Below are 25,283 nucleotides of genomic sequence, written 5' to 3'. Positions count from 1 at the left end.
ACTTTTTTGCATTGTTTATCAGTTTAGAATAGACTTCAATTTGACTTTGTCTCCGTTTGGAAACTGATTTTTGCCTTTCAGGAATAAAAACACTTCAGATGCACAGGTTTTCTTTTATTTGCAGCAGCAAGTAAAGATATATAGCAGGGTTTGGGATTGTGTATTTTATTACCAAGATGTAGCCAATTTGTATTCTCTTATTTAGGCAACGGGATAGTAAATTTGAGCAAACTGGCATGCATAGGAAACTAGTGTCCCCAGGGCAAATGGTTTCTGGTCTAGGAAGTTACTTTTCTTCTGTCCTGTCTTTCAGTATGGCAGAGAGATGAACCATGATTAGTTTTGAGAGCATCTAAAAATGTAATTTTCACACTGTCCAACAGATGTTCTCATTTTAGGTTTTGCATGAAGAACCAGCATATCTGAATATAATGTTGCTAAAATAGATTACAGGTAGTCTTCACTTAACAAGCTTTTCTTTAGCAACTTTTTTGAAACTACAACATACTGACTAAAAGTAACTTACAACCAGACCTCGCCCTTACAATTGTCTCAGTGTTGCCACAGTCACATGATTTGAGTTCTTGGCAACTTGTGCAACATCCTCAGTTGCCATTTGTGATCTTCCCAGACACTTTTGGCAAGCAATATCACTATATTAGTCTAGTGTATGTAGATGAAATCATATTAGGGAAGACAAATAAATAGGAGGGATTTGGCTTTGTTGACTGGCACTTAAATTGAGATCAGTATGATAAAGGCACACTTCTAGTTTTGATTTATTTGTATTTATCTCCGGACACAACCTTCCATTTTAGGCTTGAACTTATCTGTTAGTCTCAACCATAAATTTATTGCTCCGTGAAGTCTTGGCTTTAAATCAAAATAAAATTGAAGTATTAGATAGTGACTCTCTACTTCAGATGTTAGGGTTTGTCTAATCACACTTGATCAAATAAAGTATTCAATTCAAATTGAGAGTAGAAATCTGTTGTAATCCACTCCCTGATCTGGTTCAGGAAATTTCGGTTTAGGAAATTTTGCATTTTTGTTTCCTTGGCGCAGTGGTTAGAATGCAGTATTGTAGGCTGACTAAGCTCACTGCCAGGGTTTTGATCTTCACCAGCTCAAGGCTGACTGAGCCTTCAGTCCTTCTGAGGTCAGTAAAATGATGACCCAGATGGTTGGGGGCAGTATGCTGACTCTAAACCACTTAGAGAGGGCTGTAAAGCACTATATAAGTCTTAAATGCTATTGCTATTAGTTACTGGTATATTTCTGGGTAGAATAGAATAGATTTTTTATTGGCCAAGAATGATTGGACATACAAGGAATTTGGTGCATGTGCTCTCAGTGTACATAAAAGAAAAAATACCTTCATCAAGGTACAACACTTACAACACTTAATGATAGTCATAGGCTACAAATGGGTATGTTTCTGGGTACATTTCAAGATGCTGATTGTCAACTTTAAAATCTAACTGGCTTGAGACTTTTTTCAAGTGTCTACCCATCCAATTCAATCTAGCAGATTGACCACATTGCAAATCCTGTTTTAGCCAAAGTTTTATCAGCTGGTGGGGATTAGAAGATAGGCCTTTTCTTCAGTAGCCCCTGCTTTGTGGAATATCCTCCCATTGCAGAATGGCCCCAACCATTAGCCTTTGGTAAAGCTTTAAAACCCTAATTGTGTTTGAATTTGCTAAGAGCCCTGTTTCTTGACTTTATTGTTGACTGACCAAGTAATGTGTAATGTGGGTATATATAAACAAATTATTTTCTCATCCTTATGGATGGTATATGTCTTTCTCAACCTCATTTCCTCTACCAGATGCATGGGAGTTTGAGGGTTTTGCAGTATCTTAGCTGTTCCTAGCTCTTTATTTTACTTATTTGTATCCTGTCTATTATTTTTACAAGTAATTCAACCCCACACATCTTCCTCCTCCTATTTTCCTCACAACAGTAACCCTATGAGGTGGGTTGTCTGAGAGGGAGCAACTGACCTGAAGTCACCCAGCCAACTTTCATGACTTAAGGCAGAACTTAGGATCTCCCACTTTCTATCCTGGTGCCTTAACAACTAGGACCAAACTGACACTTTGGGACAGAAAGCTCTGTCCCAAAGTTTCTAGGATCTGTTGGAGCCACTCTCCCAGCTTAGGAGTCGCAGCCCTGAATGCTCCTATCACTGCTGGGACTACTTTGGCCTTTGCTTTCTGCATCCTCTCCAGTTGTTCCTTCAGGCTCTGGCATTTCTCCAGTTTCTCATACTTCCTTCTGAAATTGCTGTCACTTTGCACTGCTACATCTATACCCACTACTCTTCTGTCTACAGGTGCTACAATGTCTGGTTGATTGGCCAGTAATTTCCTGTATATCTGGATCTGGAAATTCCACAGGAAGTGTTAGCTTTCTCATTCTTCACGACTTTCTGTGATATCTCCTATCTGGATTTAAGAGTATCTAGCGCATATTATATGCAGATGCAATTACCAATATTTGCACTAATCTTCAGTAATAAGAGGATTAGGCAACCTAGGAAAATTTCTAGCAAGTTTTCTAGAGCATTTTTTGTGGTATTTCTTAACCTGTAATTCCAGGTTTTAAAGTCCCAACAGGCCTGCTGAATACCTGCTTGGGAAAAACCTGGTCTGCCTTTGATCTGCAAATTCCATATAATCTACATGTTTTATTGTTAATATTTTCTAAAACTGGGATTTAAAACTGATCGCAAGTTTAAATTGTTCAAGTGCTGATAATTTTAGTTGCTATTAGTTGACAGTAGGGCAAACATCTTTTTGATGACAAACTTATTTCAAAACTATGTGGCAGTAATGTGCACATTCACTGATCTACAATTTAGAACCAAGTTTGAATTCCTTTGCAAACCAGAAATAAGGAAAACATTTCAAAATTGCTAAGACAAACAGAAGCTTTGGAATACCCATCTAGCTATTTATCTAGATAAATAGATATTGGGCATCAGATTGAATTTTTCATTTCTGGTCATGATTTTAAGTCTGCACAGCCAGTAAGCATTATTTTAAGTGGAAATGACTTGCAAGACAAAAGTTTTACTGATTTAGAATAGAATAGAATAGAATTCTTTATTGGCCAAGTGTGATTGGACACACAAGGAATTTTTCTTGGCGCATATGCTTTCAGTGTACATAAAAGAAAAGATACATTCATCAAGAATTCTAAGATACAACACTTAATGATAGTCATAGGGTACAAATAAGCAATCAGGAAACAATATCAATATAAATCGTAGGGATACAAGCAACAAAGTTACAGTCATACAGTCAGTGGAAGGAGATGGGTGATGGGAACGATGAGAAGATTAATAGTGCAGATTTAATAAATAGTTTGACAGTGTTGAGGGAATTATTTGTTTAGCAGAGTGATGGCGTTTGGGAAGAAACTGTTCTTGTTTCTAGTTGTTCTGGTGTGCAGTGCTCTATAGCTCTATAGTTTTGAGGGTAGGAGTTGAAACAGTTTATGTCCAGAATGTGCGGAATCTAAATATTTGCACAGCCCTCTTTTTGACTTGTACAGTATACAGGTCCTCAATGGAAGGCAGGTTGGTAGCAATTATTTTTTCTGCAGTTCTAATTATCCTCTGAAGCCTGGGTTGGGTTGCAGAACCAAACCAGACAGTTATATTTATTTATACAAATATTAATATACCACCCCATCCAGAGGGGTGTACCCCTCCCAATCCCAACAACAAAAATCGTCCAACAACATAAATAATAAAAATACACTACAATATACAATATAGCTGCTGAGGATAATTGCATTTTACCTTTCTGTGGTGGCAGCATAGCTACCTTTGTGCGTCCTCAGGCAAGTACACATTAAGTTGTATCACAGGGCTTAGTAAAAATCCTATGTTACTGGGGTTTACATGACATGACTTTTAGTACTATATCCTTTAGCATGATGTGGAACGTTTTGAATTATCTAAGAAAATGACACGCTGACGTCCGAACACAAACAAAGCGAATATAAACACGGGTAGAGGACGTGGAGTAGAATCCATTTGACACCCTGTTCCTAAACTTTTTATTTTTTGTACCTGATTTTCAAACTTATAATTTACACAGTAGATTGAATTTATACTTTTGCTTTCTGCAATCATACGCACGTAGCCTTACAGTTAACCAGTAACTGTGTCCCAGAGTTTGCTACGCGGAAGTATTTACCGCCGTAGTAGGATAGCAATTCGCCCAGCCCTCCAAATTGCTTACTTCGTGTCAATCACTCAACTCGAAACTCTTTAGCACCAAACGGAGGGAGAGTTGGCGACTAACGAAGGGGGAGGAGCCAAACTGCGTCGAGAGACCGGTGGAGAGAAAAGGCGGCGTGTTAAGGGAAAATTCCGACGTGCACAGCTGATTCTGTTTTTTGGTGGCCTGAAGCACGATGTCAGGTGAATTCTCTAGAAGCTTGGGAAAAGGTGAGCAAGGGCTCTGCTCCAAGGAGGAGTACCTTCCTCTAATCCAACTGGTTTAAGGCAACCCTCCTTTCTAGGGCTGTGGGCTGGTCTTCATGCAACCCGTTTTTCAAGAGTTGGGGGGCGATATGCCATTGAGTTTTGGGAGGAATATCATGTCGTTGTCCCTAATCGCTGGTCTTGTGTGGCCAAAGGCGATGAATGGATTTCACTATAATCAGGATTAAAAATGCTAAATATCTACAATTCTACAACCAAATATGTGTTGAAGGCGTGTACACGTCTAATATGACTTTTGGTGGAATGTACGCTTCTGATAATGCAGCCTTGCCCTAGTATATTTACTGTATGCATGTTAACAGACGTTAAACTTGAGTGCATAAAATTGCTTATAATTTGGCCAATAAGGATTACTCTAACAAAAAGCAGTTTTGTATTCTTGGTACTCAATCCTTTCTATTATGACTCAAATGTGAATATTTGCATTCATAAAACACATGAAGCTTGGGTAGTTTTAATCTTGGTTTATTGAATTAACTTTATTTGGATTTCTGTAAAAGACTGAACTATAGACTAAACACACTGGGTGAATTTGTACAACACACTGAAACATGAACAGAGTACACAAGCTTAGCATATTGCACAAAGCAGACTGTGTAAAATAAATTATTGGAATGAGTAACAATAATTACTAAATAGATAATACTTGCTTTGAGTGTTTTATTCCCTACCTTTTTTCTTTTTTCTTTTTTTTTTTTGGTGGGGGGGATTTTTATTTTTAAATATACATCAAAATCAATGCATACAAACAGTGTGGCTTCTGGGTATAATTCATTTTGATACAAACAGTGATAATTGTTACATTAATCAAATTTATATAATCCTAATATTGATATACTTGTTTGTTTTAGAGTAATTGTTCAGTATTTCCATGTTCCATTTTAATGCCAACAATATTATTAAGCACATATTATGTACTATTATGTACTATTAGTACATTATGTACTATTAGAGGGTAAAAGATGGTGCTTAATAATATCACTATTATGTGATATTATTAAGCACCATCTTTTACCCTCTAATCTTTCCATTTTATTATGTTCTATTAAATAAAAATTATATCTGCTAATATTCCCCTATTTCTTATTTCTACCTCTATTCTAACTTCTAGTCAGGCCTCCATTACTAATCCTAGTGTTAATACACTTGTTTATGATGAAGGTATCTTTTCTTTTATGTACACTGAGAGTGTATGCACCGAGACAAATTCCTTGTGTGTCCAATTACACTTGGCCAATAAAAAAAAATTCTATTCTAAAAAAAAAAATCTATATTAAGACAGTCCTTGGTTATTCAAAGTCAATATTCAAAGTCAAAGACGCCATTCTAGTACCTATCATCCTCTTATTTAAACATACCTAATAATACCATCTTTCATCTCCAATCTTTCCTATTGCTTTATATAAGGGTGTGTATTCTTATTTCTATCGCTCTTCTAGTTTTTAATCAGGCCATCATTATATTAGGAGGGAAAAGGGAGGGGAGTAATAATTCCTTTCTATTCACCTTTTCTTGCCTATTTTAATACTTCAATTCTTATTCGATTTTTTAGCTTGCCTCCCATACTCTTCTCTTGGATCTTTGTCTCTATCAGCATCTGTGTCTTCACTATTCAATCTGAATATTTCTCCCATCTCTACCATCCTAAGCTGCCAAGTCTCCAGAGCGTCCACCCAAACCCCTATCTCCCTTTCAAAAATATAGTCCAGGTTATCTGATTTCATTTTTAAATTTCTTAAAGTACTTTCCCTTGGTTTATTTCATCAGTCATTATTATTTTTATCATCATCTCCTTCTCATCATCTTCCTTTATTTGCTGATTTGTCTGGGCTGTCTTTTCCTCAGTTCTTTCTACTGTCTCCTCTCTTTCCTGGACTGTTGATCTTCATTTATTATCAGTGGTAGGATATTTTCTGTTTTCCCATTTATACCTTGCAATAGATTCTTTACCTCTCTGTGATTCTTTGTCATAGTATCCCTAATGCTTTGAAATATCAACTCCATTTCTTTTGAAATCTCATTCATTTCCCCCTGATGGAGCAAATTGTCTTATCTAAGTAAGTCCAAACACAATGCTCATACGTAATAGTCCAAAAACAATGGTATTATTCAAGTCCAATGTTCCTCCTCAGAAGGTTCAATAATCATAGTCCTTTACATCTCGGGATTATTACTCAGTTCCATTTAAGTAATCCAAGCAGCTTCCACAAATAAAAAATTACTTTACTTAAGAGTCTTCCTTATTCTCACAATAGAGTCTCCAGTAATCATAAAATAGATAGTTATAGAACAGTAAGTATCACCACAGTCCTCCGGATGAATGTAGTTTATTTCACTTATCAGGAATTCCTAGTCTTGTAGGGGTATGGTATATTTTCCATTCACGAGTAGATGGTGCCCTCAGCTTAGGTTTCAGCATTGTCTCAAGTCTGGTAATTGATTAATCCAATTTTAGTTCAATTTATAAAAGCAAAGTTGGCTATTCAAGTAAATAGTTCCAGGATTTTATAATGCCTTTCCAAAAGTATTTAGCTTTTCTCCCCTTAATTCCTTTCTTTCTGGGCTAGGACTTTTTCTCTCTCTGGTTGTTCACCGCTTTAAGAAATAATTCTAAGAGTCTCTTTTCCTGGATTTTCCTCTTTTTCTTTTAAGCTTAGGGTCTAAAAAAAAAGGAATCTTCTTACCCACCTCCAGTGACAGTTCATTTACACCACTCCTGCATATTTCTTTGTTGCCTCAGCTGTCCCAGCTTCATGGCAGCCATGATGGCTACCTCTTCTCCTCATCGTGGATGAGAGGGAAGAAGCCCTGGGTCAGGCAGGAGAGTTGCTGCTCTCCACAACCTACAGGGTGCCCTTCCTTTCTTCACCATTCCTACAGGGTGGCTTTAACTCATTTCAGAGCCCTCCAGTGGGGAGAACTCAGCATGAGAGCACAGAAACCCGCTCCTCAGATCTGATCTCGCTGCGATGTCAGTTGGAAGTCCTTTTTTCTTTTTATTTTATGACTGCAATTGAGCCCAAAATTTCTGTTGCTTAGTGAGACATTTATTAAGTAAATGTTGCCCTGCTTTATGACCTTTCTTGCAACAGCTGTTAAGTGAATAATTGCAATTAAGCTAGTAGCACAGTTGTTAAGTGAGTCTGGCTTCCACATTGACTTTGTCAGAAGGTTACAAAAGGTGATCACATGACCCTGGGACACTGCAACCGTCATAAATATGAGTCAGTAGCCTAGCTTCTGAATTTTGATCATGTGACCATGGAGATGCTGCAATGGTCATAAATGTGACAAATGGTCATAAGTCCTTCTTTTCAGTGCCATTGTAACCTCAAAAGTCACTAAATAAACTGTTATAAGTTGAGGACTCCCTCAACTTCTTCATGCCTTCATGGGTGGCTTATTGTTTGCAAGGTAAAATGTAGTTTTTGTTAATTCTGACTGGAGATTTTCTTTCAGGAACTCCTGCTCCAGGGCCAGTTCCTGAAGGAACCATCCGGGTCTACAGTATGCGTCACTGCCCTTTTGCTCAGAGAACAATACTTGTCCTAAAAGCCAAAGGAATCAAGTATGAGCAGATAATTTTCCTTCCATATTCATTAGGGCTTAATGTAAAAATACCAATGTTTGGTTGAAAATTAACAGAGGACTGGTATATAGTTGGCTTATAAAAATTGTATTTAAAGACACTTATTTTCATTCTCTTAATGCTATAGAACAGGGGTGTCAAACTCGCATTGTCATGGTGGCATCATGTGATGTATCAGGACTTTTTCCCCCTTTGCTAAACTGGGTGGAAGTGGGCCAGTATGTGACGCATACGGCCTGTGAGCCGCGAGTTTGACATCCCTGCTATAGAACATTTTAGGTTTCAGATTTGTTCCTCTGTTCAATAGAGGATTCTGCTCCAGAAAGATATCATTTATGCACTAGTTTAAAAATATAATAGAGAAATTGATGGATAGTTTAAAGGGAGAAGTAGCCAGGGTGAAATGCTCCCTGTTGGGACCGGATTACCTGATCTGGTAGCGATGGCGCAAGTGGTTCAGAAAACTGGTAGCAAAAATCCCTGCCCCCCCCCATGCCCAGCTGAGCTACGCGATCACCAGAGGGTTTTTAAAAAACTTTTAAAAGCATTTTTACTTCAGCCAAAAAAATGCTTTTAAAAGTAAAAAAAAACAACAAGCTGGGATCATCAGAGCCTTTTAAAAGCATTTTTTCTACAACCTCTTCAGCTGAATAGGTTGTAGAAAAAAATGCTTTTAAAAGTACAAAAAAAAGCTGCCCATGCCCACCCAGTCACATTAGCCCCCACCAAGCCACGCCCACAGAACTGGTAGTAACAAATTTTACATTTCACCACTGGAAGTAGTAGTTTGCTTTTAAAACCTGGCAAGTATTTCTATTGCTCTGATTATGTAATATGTTTTCTTGATCATTTCAGGATTTCTTGTCTTGTGATGATTGGGGGTCATCTTCTCAGGACTGATTGCATAAGTAGATTATCGGTCTTAGATGATGAAATATTTGAGGCATAGACTTGCCTGAGTTACATTGCTTTTTGGATTCCAAAACAATTCTAAGGAATGTGGCATTTAGTTATTTTTTTAAATATTGTCCCCTATCTCTTTTTACATAATGAGCCTGTGCCTGTGGTCCATTTTATTATAACGATAAACTGTTGTTTTGTATGAACAACCATAGCACATGCTTTAGAAAAAAAATAGGCTGTCCTCCATGCCATACAAGTTAAGTTAAAGTATGGATTCTAAATATGAGTTTAATTTCTGGTGGCTTCATAGATGGGTCTCTCCATATAGATTTCTTGCCAACAAGTGTGAAAGTATCAACTGTTGCTCTTTCAGCATGCTTTTTTTATTCTCAGGTAATTTTGCATCCTAATGCTAATGAAGACTGCTGCTGTTGAACTAAGATTATTTAGGTGCTACTAAAAGATAAAACATGCTTTACCATGAACTTAATATAGGGTGATTACACTTAGGAAAAGCTATTGTGAAGTAATCCAAGTGTGGAAAGTCCAAGTTACTTTCCTAGCTGTGCCATAACCACCATCCACCATCGCAGGGAGACGGAACCTATACGGTGGTTCCGTCCCAGGCGCCTGATGGACCCCGAGAGGTTCCTGACGGAGCTTGGGCCATTCCCTGAGGATCTGGCCCACGGCATGACTGAGGAACTAGTTGCGGCCTGGGAGCGGGCCGCGGCTGGGGCCTTGGACCGTGTCGTGCCTTTGCGACCTCTGACCTGGCGCAGATCTCGTTTGGCCCCTTGGTTCTCCGAGGGGCTGAGGGAGATGAAACGCCGGAGAAGACGTCTAGAGAGCACCTGGAGGTCCAGCCGTTCCGAAGCTGATCGGACACTAGTTAGGTCCTATTCTAGGACCTACCTAGTGGCAATGAGGAGGCGAGGCGCCATATACCTCCACCCTCATTGCGTCGGCAGATAACCGCCCGGCCGCCCTGTTTGGTGACCCGCTCCTCCTTCATCAGGAGGTACGGGATGACCCGTTGCAGGGACGTGCTGAGGAGTTTAGTGGTTATCTATACGATAAAATCGCTCAGCTCCGGGATGGTCTGGACCGAAATTGGGATGATCCAAGCGAGGGAGAGGAGACACGTCTTGTTGAGTCCATTTGGGATGAGTTTGACCCTGTGGCTCCGAGGGCGTGGACAGGTTGTTGGGGAGGCTTCACGCCACTACATGTTTACTGGACCCGTGTCCTTCCTGGCTGGTACTGGCCACTCAGGAGGTGACACGAGGCTGGCTCAGGAGATTATCAACGCTTCTTTGTTGGAAGGGTTTTCCTGCCGCCTTGAAAGAGGCAGTGGTGAGACCCTCCTCAAGAAGCCCTCCTGACCCAGCTATTTTGGGTAATTATCGTCCAGTCTCCAACCTTCGCTTTGTTGCGAAGGTTGTAGAGAGTGCTGTGGCGCGACAGCTACCCCAATACCTGGATGAAGCCGTCTATCTAGACCCGTTCCAGTCCGGCTTCCGACCCGGTACAGCACGGAGACAGCTTTGGTCGCATTGGTGGATGATCTCTGGAGGGCCAGGGACAGGGGTTATTCCTCTGCCCTGGTCCTATTAGACCTCTCAGCGGCTTTTGATACCATCGACCATGGTATCCTGCTGCGCCGGTTGGGGGGATTGGGAGTGGGAGGCACCGTATATCAGTGGTTCTCCTCCTATCTCTCTGACCAGTCGCAGACGGTGTTGACAGGGGGGCAGAGGTTGACCGCAAGGGACCTCACTTGTGGGGTGCCGCAGGGGTCGATTCTCTCGCCCCTTCTGTTCAACATCTATATGAAGCCGTTGGGTGAGATCATCAGTGGCTTTGGGGTGAGATACCAGCTGTACGCTGATGACACCCAGCTGTACTTCTCCACCCCAGGCCACCCCAATGAAGCTGTTGAAGTGCTGTCCCGGTGCGTGGAAGCCGTACGGGTCTGGATGGGGAGAAACAGGCTCAAGCTTAATCCCTCCAAGACGGAGTGGCTGTGGATGCCGGCACCCCGATTCAGTCAGCTGCAGCCGCGGCTGACTGTTGGAGGCGAGTTATTGGCCCCAAAGGATAGGGTGCGCAACTTAGGTGTCCTCCTGGATGAACGGCTGTCGTTTGAAGATCATTTGACGGCCGTCTCCAGGGGGGCCTTCCACCAGGTTCGCCTGGTTCGGCAGTTGCGCCCCTTCCTTGATCGGGATGCCTTGTGCACGGTCACTCATGCGCTCGTTACCTCTTGCTTGGATTATTGTAATGCTCTCTACATGGGGCTCCCCTTGAAGTGCACTCGGAGGCTTCAGTTAGTCCAGAATACAGCTGCGCGGGTGATAGAGGGAGCTCCGCGTAGCTCCCATATAACACCACTCCTGTGCAGACTGCACTGGCTGCCTGTGGCCTTTCGAGTGCGCTTTAAGGCGCTGGTTACGACCTTTAAAGCGCTCCATGGCTTAGGGCCTGGGTACTTACGGGACCGCCTGCTGTTACCACATGCCTCCCACCGACCCGTACAGAAAGGGACTTCTCAGGGTGCCGTCCGCCAAGCAATGTCGGCTGGCGGCCCCCAGGGGAAGGTCCTTCTCTGTGGGGGCTCCCACACTCTGGAACGAACTTCCCCCGGGTTTACGCCAAATACCTGACCTTCGGACATTCCGTCGCGAACTGAAGACACATCTTTTTATTCGCGCGGGGCTGTCTTAAATTGAATTTTATCAAATTTTTAAAATTCTTATTAACTAATTTTAAATGGGGTTTTAGCTCACTGTATATTTTAATTTTCAGGCTAATTTTAAAATAAGTTTTTTAATTGCATTTTAAATTATATATTGTACTGTCTGTTTTATTTTTGCCTGTACACCGCCCTGAGTCCTTTGGGAGAAGGGCGGTATAGAAATCAAATAAATAAATAAATAAATAAATAAATAAATAAATAAAACCCACAATTATTATGGAGCATAGCGTCAGTCTGCAAATGTAAGCCACAGACATTAACTGTTGTGATTTCCTGGTTGGATGGTGCAGAGACAGCCTTATGCAGAGAGACACAGATGTATCCATAAAATCAGAATCTAAAAGTCTTCTTTTCCGGTTTCCAAGAGTTAATATTACCATGTTGTATTTTTCAAACAGCAAATTACTAGTTGTATTTTTTATTTTTGTATCCTGTCTTTACTATTTTTACAAATAGGTTAAGGTGATGAACATATCCAGTATACCTTTCTCTTATCTTCCCCACAACAACTTTGAATCACCTCATTTTTATAGAATGTCTTTGTAATGGATTCCTGAAAGAATTAATCTGGTGGTTTCATCTCATTCTATTTAGCCATGAAATTGTTAATATCAATTTGAGAAGCAAACCAGAGTGGTTTTTTGAGAAGAACCCACTTGGAATGGTACCTGTGCTAGAAACAAGCAAGGGTCAGCTGATCAGTGAATCTTCAATCGCTTGTGAATATTTGGATGAAGCTTACCCTGGAAAGAAGTTGTACCCTGCAGATCCTTATGAAAAAGCTTATCAGAAAATGATTCTAGAATATTTCTCCAAGGTATTATTGAACATAGCAAGAAATTCATTTTAGTGTGGAAGATTAGAATAAAGCTAATAGTTGATATTTTGATATTGCATTGATAAATCTATTTGAAAGTATGGCTTTCTTCTTATTGAGTCTTAATATGTGTATGAATAAGCAAAATGAATTCTACAAAAGATTAGATTCATTGATGGAAGGAAAGGTAATGAACCATCTTAAGATAACTGGGCTCATAACCTCATGCTAGGTGGAGGTCTAGGATTTAAATTATGAGTGATTCAATGCTTTGAAAACTAGCTGCTTCTGCTATAATATAGTTTCTATGATATCTTGCACTAACAAAGCCTAAAATATGGACATTTGATTAGATACATTATTGGAACTATATCAGGTAAAGTTGAGAAAATAGGTAAAACGGTCTGTAATGATTATGGAAGATTTGTGACTCCTAGGTGAGAGAGGGGAAAGTAGCATTTTATTATCTAATTATACTCTTTGAACCAGACTTGGAGCAGTGTCAATTTGAGTGATGTGCTGAAGGGCAAAGATTTTGTTAGTTTAGGGCAGGGGTCTGCAAACTTGGCTCTTTTAAGACTTGTGGACTTCAACTCCCAGAGTTGCTCAGCCAGCTTTGCTGGCTGAGGAACTCTGGGAATTGAAGTCCACAAGGCTTAAAAGAGCCAAGTTTGCAGACCCCTGGGTTAGGGATTTGTGTTTCATATTCTTTCTTCCCAAATATTAAATCATTCCCTGTCTCTGTGGAAACCATATCAGGCACAAAAGATCAAGTCTCCAAGTCAACTGATGTATTGCTACTCATGCCTATGATTAGGGATATACTGAACTAGCGGGTACCGCACGCTTGGAGTTAGATAAGGTCGATGGAATTCAAGGGAGGTGAATTGAGTTGATTCTAGGCTAATTTTTCTATGAACTCTTCCCCCAGGTTCAGCCAAAATCCCCCAGCTAGCATTTTGGGTGCTGAAGTCCACACATTTCAAAGTTACTGAGGTTGAGAAAAGTGCCTTAGATCATTTACTAAAGAGTAAGAGTACATCAAAGGTTTTGGGATCACTGAATGAAAATTCTGTTGGTTAATGAAAACTCTTAATGAAAACTGGAAAGATAACTGTTACTCTCTGAAGTGTTGACAATATGGTGACTTTCAATGTCAACAAAGGAATAAGTAGGTAGTTTAGAGTTAAATTGTTATTATCATCTCTATCTCGTATAAGGTAAATTAAAGGAACATTATTTTTTTTAAAAAATTCAAAGTTCTGAATGCTTGATAACTCCAGACTACACTGGATGTGATTAATGCTGCCTTATTCAAAAGGATCTCAAAGCTATGGTCTTTGGATTACCTATAGGAGCTGTTAAGTAAATACAGGTAGCCTTGTTTAATGATGACTTGTTCAGTGACTATTCAGAATTACAGTGGTGTTGAATAATGATTAGTTACAATTAGTCCTAGACGTTCTGTCTGTCCCAGCAACCTGTAGTCACTTGATCATGATTTGGGAGCTTGGCAACTGGCTCTCACGACAGTTGTAGCATCCTAAATTGACGTGATTGCTATTTGAAACCTTCCCTGCTGATATTCCAGAAGCAAGTCAATAGGAAAGCCAGCAGGGAAGTCTCATGTTGCTTGGGAAAGACTCCTCCACCTGTGCATTCTCCCTGACCATTGAGCTCATGCCCAGCCTCTCCAGCCATTTGCACATCCTCCTTGGCCACTTGTACACCGATGGGCACCTCCCCTCCAACAGGGGGCAACAGCCACCCCAGGCCCTGCCACATTTGGATTGTATCTCCTTCACCATTCACATAGCCTTGTGAACCCTCTTTCCACCCTTATACAACGTCTCCTACTTGGCCGCAACCACCCTAGATCCCACTGTGCTCACATAGTGCTCCCCTCTATTCGCGCACCCTCTTCCACCATGCCTATCTGCCACTTAGGAATGCTTGTGCATCCTCTTATCCAACAGCAGTCACCTCAAGCCCACTGCGCTTGTGGCATGCCTCCTCTCCACTTGTGTACTCTCAGGAATCATCTCCCTCCAAGCAGCAACTACTTCAAGCCCTGATGATTTGGCCCATGCTTTTGTGGCCTGCTTCCTCTTCCATCTGGCAGCAACCACTTTCCTGCCTGCCAGCCGGCTTGCAAGCCACCTCATACTAGCAACTTCCTGCCAGTTTTTCTGCTGAAATTTATTGTTGGAAGATGGCAGTGGTGAGGAGGTGTTTGCTTAACAATCCACAATCCTTGTTTAACACCAGGGATTGCTGACACTAAGCAATGTGATACTTTGTTTAGCAATGGAAATTCTGGTCCCAGTTATTCTAACACACATGATCCTATTTTTATTTATACGGACAATTTATTGTCTTCCTGTTGATGATATTATCTCTGTATTCCCATAGTAATTTTTTGTTTCTTGAATGAAAATCCTATACTTTTGTGCAGCTTGGTTAATGTATCATTTCTGATTTATTTAGTTACATCCAATATGCTTCAACTATATTCGGGCTTTCATGAATGATGAAGATGCATCAGAATTAAAGAATGAGTTCCAGAAGAAGCTTCCGAAGCTTGAAAAGGTAAATGGTTGATGACCTTAATTCGCAGAATCGTTCTGGAGGACATGAGACGTGGGAAAAAATGAAGTAGAGAATTCCCTGCATTCCTTAAATGCTGATTGACATTCTTTATACACTAATTTTTCTACTCTGTTCCCATCATTCCTTGCCATTTTAAAAACAATGTTGCTTTTTATTATGTGATAGTTTGATCTTAACAGTATCTTTTATAGAGGTACACTGAATTGTCAGGTCTTCTAGTTTAAATAACTTTATTCAGTTTATAGGAAGGTGCTTGAATCTGTCCCCTAGGGGGAGCACTCTCATGCAGTACTTGAGTAGATGTGATTTTGTCTGAGATTATTGCAGGTTACTCTTTTTACAGGGAAGTTGCATGGCATAAATCTTAACAACTGTGTGTCCCTTAAGCTTCTTACATCTTTTAAAGATTTATCTAACTTATAAAAATTATTTTTATTTTAAGAAAAACCAAACCAGCACAAACTCAGCAGGTGTACATGTTTTTACAACACTTCTTCCACAGAAAGGAAGGAGAGGGGCTTATAGATTCAGGAGGATGTAAAATGGAAAGAGAAAAGAATCCCCAAAGCAGCAGCACTAGGAATCGGGCTGCAGTTGTCTTTCTGTCATTGTCCCAAGCTTCAATAATATGGACTTATTATTCTTTCCCTGAAATCCCAGCAAATTCATACATGGCTTCTGAAGAGTTGTAAAGCTCATGTCACTCTCGCTGATTCACTGTTTCTCTTGTCATTCTTTTTAGGACTCCCCAGTTTCTCCTTTTGAACTTATTGGATAGATTCCAATTCCTAACATTCTTTCTGATATTCCTAACTTTAGCTAGAAAGGCTGGCAAACGACTGGTGTCTATATTGTGTGAGAGATGATGTGCATGTATTTCATTAAGATAAGGTGGTGTGAAGATCAGACCTTTGTTTTAGGTCCAAACTGAACACACAAGATTATATCCTTCATTTCTATCCAATCCTTTCCCTTAAGAAAACAAATCTGGTAGAAGTTACATGTTCACACAGCAATAAGAAAGTACCTCAGGTATACCCTAGACCAGCAGTGCCCAACCTTCCCAGTTCTGTGGACCAGTGGCGGTGGGCATGGTTTTGTGCACGGGCCTGCCACTTCCATAAATGGCCCTTTGTACACTCACTCACCATTTGTGCAGCGGAGTTCCTGACAAACTGCAGCCCAGTACCAAGCTGCTGTCTGGGAGTTGAGGGCCCCTCCCCTAGACAGCTAATTGTTTATACCCTAGATGACAGGATACCTGGAGAGCTGTGGATTAATGAATTTAATTGATGCCTTCATTTTTGTCCCTATCCTTCCTGTTAACAAAATAGTACAAATTATTCTAACATTTAAGTCATTTTAAAGGAGATGGAATATCCCTGCTAATGTCTTGTGCATGGAGAAATACAGTCTCATTAGTGGAAATACGTTTGTAATACAAAATACTTTGCTTCAAGCCAGTCTGAGTGCAAGACTTGGAAAAATTTGTTGAAACTCATATTTCAAAATGAGTTATTTCTGGCATTTTAGAAGCTTTGAGGACTTGAACTTGAAGCAACAGGGATCTCTATTTAGAACTCTTTTACGGTACTTGAACTGATCAGAGCTTGAGTTTTATGAAGATTCATGGTTGAAACTGTTTACAGTGAAAATGTCTTTGTACTCCTAATTTGTAAGATTCTTTCAGATGGTTGTTTCTGCAGCAATCCATTTTTACTGTCCGTTTTCTACTTCACTCCCTCTCACTTTTTTAGATGCTTCTATTTTTAAGCACTTCTAAGCTTTTTTCTCTCTCATAATTTTCCTCTTTAAAATCTGATTTTACAGTATTTATATATTTTTTTTAGTTTTAACTCTAAATAGCTTAAACCTAATAATAGATTTTGAGTTTTGGGAAAGGAAATGTGTTGGCACTAACACTTCTGTGTCTATTGTGCATTTTTTAAAATTTGGATTTAATGTTACCTGTACCAACCAGTGTTAACACAATTGGGCAGCATAGAAATAATTTAAATAAATGCATTAATTTACAAATGATCAGAATAAGAATTGAAGTGAACCATCTTTATAATTTTTCTCAACTTTCTGTATTTAGTTTCTGTTATTATGGTGTCATGCCTTGCATTTTATTTAGAAATATCACATCTTCCTATATTTTAGATGCTCAAAAGCCGCAAAACTAAGTTCTTTGGTGGAATTTCAGTATCCATGATTGATTATCTAATCTGGCCATGGTTTGAACGGATAGAAGCCTTCCAGTTACTTGAGTAAGTCCTTTGAGTCATTTATAGTTTTTGCTCTTAAATCTTGTGCATGGTTACTTTTGCAGATTACTACCAGGAAAGCTGTACTAGCTCCATGTGTTTTATTTCTAATTTACATGGAAGTGACATCATTAGGAGGCAAAAGAGAATAGGACAGGGGTGTCAAACTAAAGTCATCATGGCGGCGTTACATGACATACCGTGACTTTTCTCCCCCTTCGTTAAATTGACCATGGCATGGCTGGTGTGTGACACATCCGGCCCATGGGCCGGGAGTTTGATGGCCCTGGAATAGGAGAATCACCTTTTTTCTGTTTTGACTGTGTCCATTAATCTTCTAACTTTGCTGACTAAGGCAAGTAGATGAAACACATTTTTCTGAACCAGAATTTAGTAGCAATTCAGTTCTGTTCAATTTCGATCATTATTTTTCTTCTCATGACAGATGCCCATGTCCATACTTTGAATTGAGTGTGATGTAATTATATCTGTTGATATTCTGCTCTTCTGAGTTAGCAGAATGTCCTCAGTTCCTTTAATTCAAAGGTGGAAGTAGAAAGCTTTGGGTAGATTATTTTAACACTGTATTTACTTCCTAGCATATGGTAATTGTCAGCCATACTTTTTTAGGTAGTTCTTTGAAAGTTTGGGAAGCCAATCATGTATGCTGGAAAACCCGTGTAATTTGAACTGATAGAACTTGAAGTAATGAAATTATGCATTTGAGTTAAACTATAGCTATCTGGCTGTATCTGTAGCACTTTCCTTTAAGAAGGCTGAGCATAATGCAAGTTGAGAACCATATATCATTCTTTGTACAATTACAAATGTAAAAGAGTGTTTTAAGCTATCTAATTCAATACAGGTAGTCCTAGATTTAAAACAGCACCTTTAGTGACCGTTCAAAATTACAGCTCTGAAAAAAGTGACTTATGACTGTTTTTCACACTCACGACTGTTGCAGCATCCTCAAGGTCACATGATCAAAATTCAGATGCTTGGGCAATTCATTTTTATAATGGTTGCAGTCTCTTGGGGTCATGTGATCACCTTTTGTGATCTTCTAACGAGCAAAATCAATGGGAGACCCAGATTCATTTAACAACAGCTAATCTTAACAACTGCAATGATTCACTTAGCAACTGTGGCAGGAAAGGTTGTAAAATGGGGCAAAATTCACTTAACAAATGTCTCTCCTAGCAGCAGAAATTTTGGGTCCAATTGTGGTCATAAGTCGAGGACTACCTGTACATTCTCCACCCCAGTTAATGATGGCAGGGCATCAGACAATTTTCTTTCCCAGTTTTATTTGGATATTGAACCTGGATTCTTTCTATATTACTGAATGTCTAAATGGTGTCCAAAGATGCCCAAAGATAATTGCCTCAAAGTTTCACTGTTACCTCAAATCTTTTTCTGTTCTTTTCCAGATGTTTGGACCATACTCCAAGGTTAAAACGCTGGATTGCTCTGATGAAGCTAGATCCAGCTGTTCAGGCCACAATAACTGATCCTAAAATCTTCAAGGGCTTCCTTGAACTGTATTTCAATAGAAGCCTTGAGGCCTGTGATTATGGGCTCTGAAAACTATGGGAAGCTTTTTCAGTGGATGACAAGGGATATTGACAGCTATTGCTCCAGCATGTCATCTGATATCTGAAATGCTTTGCTCAGCTTTGATATGTTTTGTGGTATGTTACTCAACCAGTATATAATTGCACTGAAATGGTAATTATCTGCAATAAATGTTTCCCTTTCAAAAGGAGAATGGCCAACATTGATCAGGAAGAAAAGCTTTTTTTACCCTTATCTTCCTACCAATCTAAATGACGACGTTGACTTATTTGCCTTGTGTATCTGCTTAGAGGAGGCATCAGTTTGACTTTTCTGTGTTTTGAAATTGATTATTGCCTTTCATGAATAAAAACACTTCACATGCAGAGGATTCCTTTTATTTGCAGCGGCTAGTAAAAATATATAGCAGGGTATGCGATGGCGTGAATTAAGCTTAGAAATTAGTAGACTGTGCTGTTGGTTGAACTAAATGCCTGTGAACAAATCCAGAATTTTTCCTGGAAGGAAAAAGAGAAGGAGGCAGGAGAATTCCAAGAACATTGGAAGTAGATTTATATACAATCACTTGACATATTTGTATCATCAGCAAGTCAAAAGAATTGAACCATGGATGCTTTGCATGCAAAAACTGTACTTTATTATGAAGCCTTCCATTTTGTATTCCCTTATTTAGCCAATTGGATAGGATATTTGAGCAAACTGGCATACATAGAAAACTATTGTCCCTAGAGCAGGGGTCTCCAATCTTGACAACTTTAAGACTTGTAGACTTCAATTCCTAGCTGGCTGAGGAATTCTGGGAGTTGAAGTCCACAAGTATTAAAGTTGCCAAGGTTGGAGACCCCTGCCCTAGAGCAAAGGGTCCTTTGGTCTGGGAAGTTACTTTGGTTCTTCTGTATTGTTTTTCAGTTTGGCAGAGAGATGAACCATGAACCATGACTATTTTTGAGAGCATCTAAAAAGTATTATTCTCACAGTGTCCCCCAGGTGTTTTCAGTTTTAGGTTTTGGAAGAAGAGCCAACATATCTGAATATAATGTTGCTAAGACAAATTACAGGTATTCCTCAATTAACAAGCTTTTCTTTAGCAACCGTTTGAAGCTGCAACACATTGAAAAAAATGACTTATGACCAGTCTTTGCCCTTACAATTGTCACAGCGTTGCTACAATCACGTGATCATAATTTGAGTTCTTGGCAGCTGTTGTGCATTTATGATGGGAACAACATCCTCAGTTGCCATTTGTGATCATCCCAGATACTTTCAGCAAGCAATATCACTATAGTCTAGTGTTTGTAGGTGAAACCAGATTGGGGAAGGCAACTATATAGAAAGCATTTGGTTTTGTTGGCTGGCAACTAAATTGAAATCAGTATGATAAATGCACGCTTCTGGTTTTGATTTATTTATATTTACCTCATGACACAACCTTCGATCTCGGGCTTGAACTTACCTTTGTCAGTCTTAACAATAAATTTATTGTTCCATATTTAACTCTTGACTTTAAATTAAAGTAAAATTGAAGTATTAGGTAGTGTCTCTTTAGTTCAGGTGTTAGGGTTTGTCTAATCACAGTTGATCAAATAAAGTATTCAATTCAAATTGAGAGTAATATTCTCTTCTAACCCATGCTCCCATCTGGTTCAGGAAACTGCATTTGGTTCAGGAAATTTTGCATACTTGTTTCCTTACCTGGTGCTGGTTTGTAGCAGCATGAATATTCTCCAAGGTAATAATGTTTGAAAAGCAGGTTAACCTCGATAAGTACAGTTGCATCAAAGAATGAAGCCTCACATAACCGAGATGTACATCTACATGGTACAAAGTTGAACACATTTTCCTGGAAATTTATGCATATTTAACAAATGCACAATTACAGGCTCAAAATAACAAAACCATAACAAAACCATAAACAGGTCAGACATAGGAACTTCCATTTGTTATTTAGAAAATAGCAAAAATAGCAGCAGTTAAACATTTCCTGTACCCAGCTAAAAGTAACTCTTCTTGTTTTCGGAATTTCTTCCTTACATAACTTGTCTTGTTCTGAAATACCTTTGATCTCTGCACAAACTGCATGTTTGAGATTTTTAATTATGTTCAAGCTGAGAACTGTGAAGGCCATGGCAAAATCTTTATCCTTCAGTCATGTAAATATTGCATAATTAGGTAAATTATTCAGATCAATATCTCACTGAAATATCTCACTTGTATTTCAGCTTGGCTTTGGGACATTTAGTTGAATCTCTATTTGCTTCCACTTGCACATCATTGCCTGTGGCATTGATTGCCACAGAACCCCCAAAAGTTAGGGCTGCCTGAATGCTTAACAATTGTGAAAGTTTTTTTTAAATACTTCAATAATTTTTCTCCAAGTGTATCTTGTGCAGCTGTGAATGAAGAGTTTAATTGGTTCATTAGTTCAAAGAGCATCTAATGTTTAAAACATTTGACATTTACCTAGATTTTCTTATACATATATAGACAATGACTTTTCTGCAATGATTGGAGAAAAGGTTTTGTTTTGACACTTGCGGATTGTGGTTATATAAACAATAATGTACAACAGTGTGGACTAGTACTGCAGTAACAGCTAAATTTGTAGTGATTTATGAATTATGGAACCTTATTAGAGGGAGGTTGTAGCAGAATTTTTTCTTGATATTGATATGATTTCAGGTTGAATTAAAAATTTTTTACTACTAGTTCTGTGGGTGTGGCTTGGTGGGCGTGGTGTGGTGTGGCGGGTGTGGCTTGGTGGGCATGGCAGGGGAAGGATACTGCAAAATCCCCATTTCCTCCCCACTCCTGGGGAAAGGATATTGTAAAATCTCCATTCCCACCCAACTCTGGGGCTAGCCAGAGGTGTTATTTGCCGGTTCTCCGAACTACTCAAAATTTCCACTACCAGTTCTCCAGAATATGTGAGAACCTGCTGAATAGCACCCCTGATATGATGTCTTCCACAGTTCCATGTAATTTCAATTTCATAATGTTTCTCACAGCTGCAAATGCTACCTAGAAAAGTCACAGATGTTTCAAAATAGACTTTTTCCACTTTGTAAGTGAATTAGCTTCATTTTCAAATGCCTAGACACTACTTATAACTGCCCATGTTTTTTGAAAGTAGAAAGATCAATGCAACCTGAGAAGCTATTTTTTTCATTTGTGAAATTGTCTTGAATGGGTAATTTTTAATGGGCCTCTGTGGCTCAGACTGCTAATGCAGTCTGTTATTAACAGCAGCTGCTTGCAATTACTGCAGGTTCTAGTCCCACCAGGCCCAAGGTTGACTCAGCCTTCCATCCTCTATAAGGTAGGTAAAATGAGGACCCAGATTGTTGGGGGCAATAAGTTGACTTTGTATATAAATATACAAATAGGATGAAGACTATTGCTAACATAGTATAAGCCGCCTTAAACGTATAAAGAATCCCATACAAATTGCAAGTTATGAATTTTAATTTGCTAAATGAAAATGTTTATTTTGTAGTATGTAGATGGTATTAACTGTTTACTTAGGGATTCTGTAAGAGGTATGATTTATTTAAACAGTACTTAGCATGCAGATGTACCAGTATATCAGAACTTGTCACAAAATCACCTTCATTTGGTTCAACACTATGGAATTGTGGAGCCAAGGTAGGTGGTCCTTTTCTTACACTCAAAATTCTTTAATACTTAAATGCATTTCTTTGTATCAGACCCTGGATGGTAGTGAAAAAAAGTTGTAGATCCTAAAAGTCTCAGGTCTACTCTTCTCAATATAGGCAAATCTGAGTTGAATGAATGGTATTTTGTATAGATTTAAATAAAGTTTTAATATCTGTAAAATTAAAATTAAAACTAGTTGTGTTTGCATTGCTGTGGAAGGAACTATGAAGTAGCAAGAACTAAGTCGGTAATAGAGATACATTTAAATGGAGTCTTAATGGCATAAAGTCAAAATTCACTGAACCCACATCAAATGGAAAACACTTTGGGACTACCTTGTCTGACTGTTCAGACATGTTTTATGAGCTTTTGTTTCAGCCTGCAGTGTGGGACGTTTGCCAGGGGGAAGGGAAGGTGTGGTGCTGGGAACACCGCAAAAAAAAACCCCAGAACTTTTTGTTAGGTACACTTTTTATTATATGGCCTGTTGATTGGTTAAAACATATAGCAATTTAAGAAAGCAAAGCTACCTGAAACAGACCATTGCTCAGTGCTGCTATGCCACAGAGGAGGAGGCGGCAGCTCCTAAGACTACAGGCAGCCATCGTCCTCTAGATCACGTGTCTCCAACCTTGGCAACTTTAAGCCTGGCAGACTTCAACTCTTTGCTGACTGGGGAATTCTGGGACTTGAAGTCCACCAGGATTAAAGTTGCCAAGGTTGGAGACCCCTGCTCTAGATCATGCCCAGCTGGAAATACATTGGATGTGACTCCAGAGCCTCTGCACAAGACTGCCCCATCCTGTTGAGATGATATCTGTTGAGTTTAGGATAGCACAAGATCCATGATTGTTGTTAATTTTATTAAAGGTGTAATTTTTAAATTAATAAATTTAGAATATATCCAGAAAAGGAAAGAATGTGAGGAAAAAAATAAAATGATGGAGACCATAAAGAATTTTTGTGTAATACTTAATTTTTTGTTGTTGAAATGTTTACAAAACATTTTACTTATTAAACATGTATCTCACCTGACTCTCGACAACTGCAGGTGGCTAACAAGTAAAAAAAATCATTTTTAAAAATACAAGCAAACATAGGAGAGAAATATAGCTAAAAGATAGAATTAAAGTGAAACAGAACAGAATCCAAGAGAGCTTCTCTCACCTTCTCTAAAGGCCTGAGAGAACAGCCTGGACTTGAAGCCCCTTCAAAACACCAGTAAGATGGAGCTATCTGGATCTTGGGGAGAACCTTATTCTAGAGGGCAGGTGCAGCTACAGAGAAGGGGCACTGTTGGGGTTCCAACAAATGGAATTAAGTGAAGGAACCCCCAGAGCATGCCAATCCTGTCAGATTGAATCAGCCAGATACTATGACAGACAGGTGGTCCCTCAAGTAGCCATGCCATGCCATTTACAGTTAAAAGTAACAAGTACTTTTAACTGAATCCAAAAACTGACAACCAATGCAGCTCATGAAGCAAATGTTACATTGACTTATTAAGGCATCGCCGTCTGTACTGTTGCATTCTGGATCAGTTGAAGCTTCTGGACATTGTTGGCTATAGTTATCAGTGACTTCCGAGTTTATAATCCATAAAATGTATGTGTAGAGCCAGTTTGGTATAGTGGTTACAGTGTTAGGCTATATTGTATTCTAGTCCTGCTTTAGATGGATCCCTCTCTCTCAGCCACTTCTCAAAATGTTGCCATGAAAACTGCAGGGGGCAGCTGCCAGCAGGGTTAAATAATTTCAAAGCCCAACTTTTAAGTGTATCTGTGACATACTCTTACTTTCAAGTTTCTATAATGTGAATATTTTAACTTGGTATTATGGGTATTTGCAATTTACTCATTTATTTATAATTTGTACTCAGTTTGGAAAAAGCTGCACAAAGATTCTCCCCGGCCCTACACAACATGACAGAAATTAGAGAGAAAGTTGGTTTTACTACTCAGCTGTTGTTTTTGTTGTTGTTTTTGGCTTATTGTATGTGTGTAAATCATGCTTATGGCTTAAAATGACATGAAAAAGGAATACTCATTATCTTTAAAGAGAGCCTGTGTATACACACTTCTTGAATCACTTGTTTTTTCTATGAATTCAGCTTTGCTTTCTTATAGTGTAACTTTTGAAATAGCAAATTAAAATTAAAGGAAGTTTTAAAACTGTATTTCTTTTTTTTTTTTTTTTTTTTTTTTTTTATTGAAAGAGTTTTAAAAAAAACAAAAACATTTTCCCCCTTTTTTCCCCCTCCCTCCCAAAAAAAAAAAACAAAACATCCCTCCTCCCCACCCCGGCTTCCCGGTCAATCACAAGGTAAAGTCCAATCCAAATAACCACATCCAAAGCTTTTCGTCTCCCAACCCCCTCCCCATTACATAAAATAACTTTCTAATTATTCAAAGGCAATCTGATATTTCTTAATCTGATATCTGTTTTGTAGATAATCAATCCATTTTTCCATTCAATTAAATATCTTTCCTGCGTATTGTCTTTTAAAACGCTGAGATTTTAGCCATCTCAGCCAAATTAATAACTTTCAATATCCATTCTTCTATTGTAGGTATCTCTTCTTCTTCCAG

At 39.0% G+C, this 25,283-nt stretch overlaps 1 protein-coding gene across 2 annotated transcripts; it reads left to right on the top strand.

Moving 5' to 3' along the window:
- The first annotated feature begins 58 nt into the window (after positions 1 to 58).
- On the top strand, positions 59 to 19,406 carry LOC131200616 (glutathione S-transferase omega-1-like). Of its 2 annotated transcripts, none has more exons than XM_058187665.1 (6): positions 59 to 4,438; positions 7,982 to 8,090; positions 12,367 to 12,589; positions 15,077 to 15,178; positions 17,363 to 17,469; positions 18,897 to 19,406. In XM_058187665.1, exons 1-6 carry the CDS (start codon positions 4,432 to 4,434, stop codon positions 19,048 to 19,050), a joined length of 702 nt encoding a protein of 233 aa, XP_058043648.1. In that variant the 5' UTR covers positions 59 to 4,431; the 3' UTR covers positions 19,051 to 19,406. The 2 variants fall into 2 exon arrangements, with proteins under 2 accessions (XP_058043648.1, XP_058043647.1); XM_058187664.1 differs by having other exon boundaries at positions 59 to 4,465.
- The last annotated feature ends 5,877 nt before the right edge of the window (positions 19,407 to 25,283 follow it).

The sequence above is a fragment of the Ahaetulla prasina genome, chromosome 6, assembly GCF_028640845.1.
Source record: "Ahaetulla prasina isolate Xishuangbanna chromosome 6, ASM2864084v1, whole genome shotgun sequence".
Classification (NCBI taxonomy): Eukaryota; Metazoa; Chordata; class Lepidosauria; order Squamata; family Colubridae; genus Ahaetulla; species Ahaetulla prasina.
The sequence above is the reverse complement of the archived record's forward strand: the minus strand, read 5'-3'. Positions and strand labels throughout refer to the sequence as shown.